The sequence below is a fragment of the Penaeus monodon genome, chromosome 19, assembly GCF_015228065.2.
Source record: "Penaeus monodon isolate SGIC_2016 chromosome 19, NSTDA_Pmon_1, whole genome shotgun sequence".
Taxonomy (NCBI): Eukaryota; Metazoa; Arthropoda; class Malacostraca; order Decapoda; family Penaeidae; genus Penaeus; species Penaeus monodon.
Window position 1 is genome coordinate 49,041,886 of NC_051404.1, and position 464 is coordinate 49,042,349.

At 39.2% G+C, this 464-nt stretch overlaps 1 protein-coding gene across 1 annotated transcript in view; it reads left to right on the forward strand.

The window, feature by feature from the left end:
* Positions 1–50: 50 nt before the first annotated feature.
* Positions 51–464, forward strand: part of LOC119585300 (solute carrier family 22 member 7-like) — a gene marked incomplete in the record, with an annotated part of 24,787 nt that continues 24,373 nt past the window's right edge. The window contains 1 exon segment of the mRNA XM_037933976.1: positions 51–165. Within this exon segment, the coding sequence (XP_037789904.1) occupies positions 58–165 (108 nt within the window).

A 464-nucleotide genomic window follows, 5' to 3' on the forward strand; every position in this document is an offset into this window, starting at 1 on the left:
TACCCGTATTTTCCCCATTCTTTAAGATTACATTTCTTTTCACAGACCAGTTATAAAATGAAGGACTTCGACGAGTTAATGACCTTGGTTGGGAGTCACGGACCTTACCAACGGTGGATTATGTGTGGGGTCGTCGGACCAATTAATTTCTTCATTGGCTTCACGGTGAGTTCTTGTTGATTCATGAGTAGCAAGGGTATTGCGGAGATGGGGATGAATGCAGTGATGGCGAATGTCTGTTTGCGTGTACGGTCAGGCTTAGTTTTTTTGATCCTGTAACTGCATGATAACGAGTCATTATGGGTACGGTTGGCAGAGTCTGCTTTCAGTTGTTACTGGTATCACTGATTAGCTTTATCATGCTGCTGGTAAATAAGTCATCTGATAATTTAAAGACTTTGCTTATAATTAAAGTGATTTATATAAAAATCAAAAGTCAAGAAATCAGTTTTCTGGCAAAAACA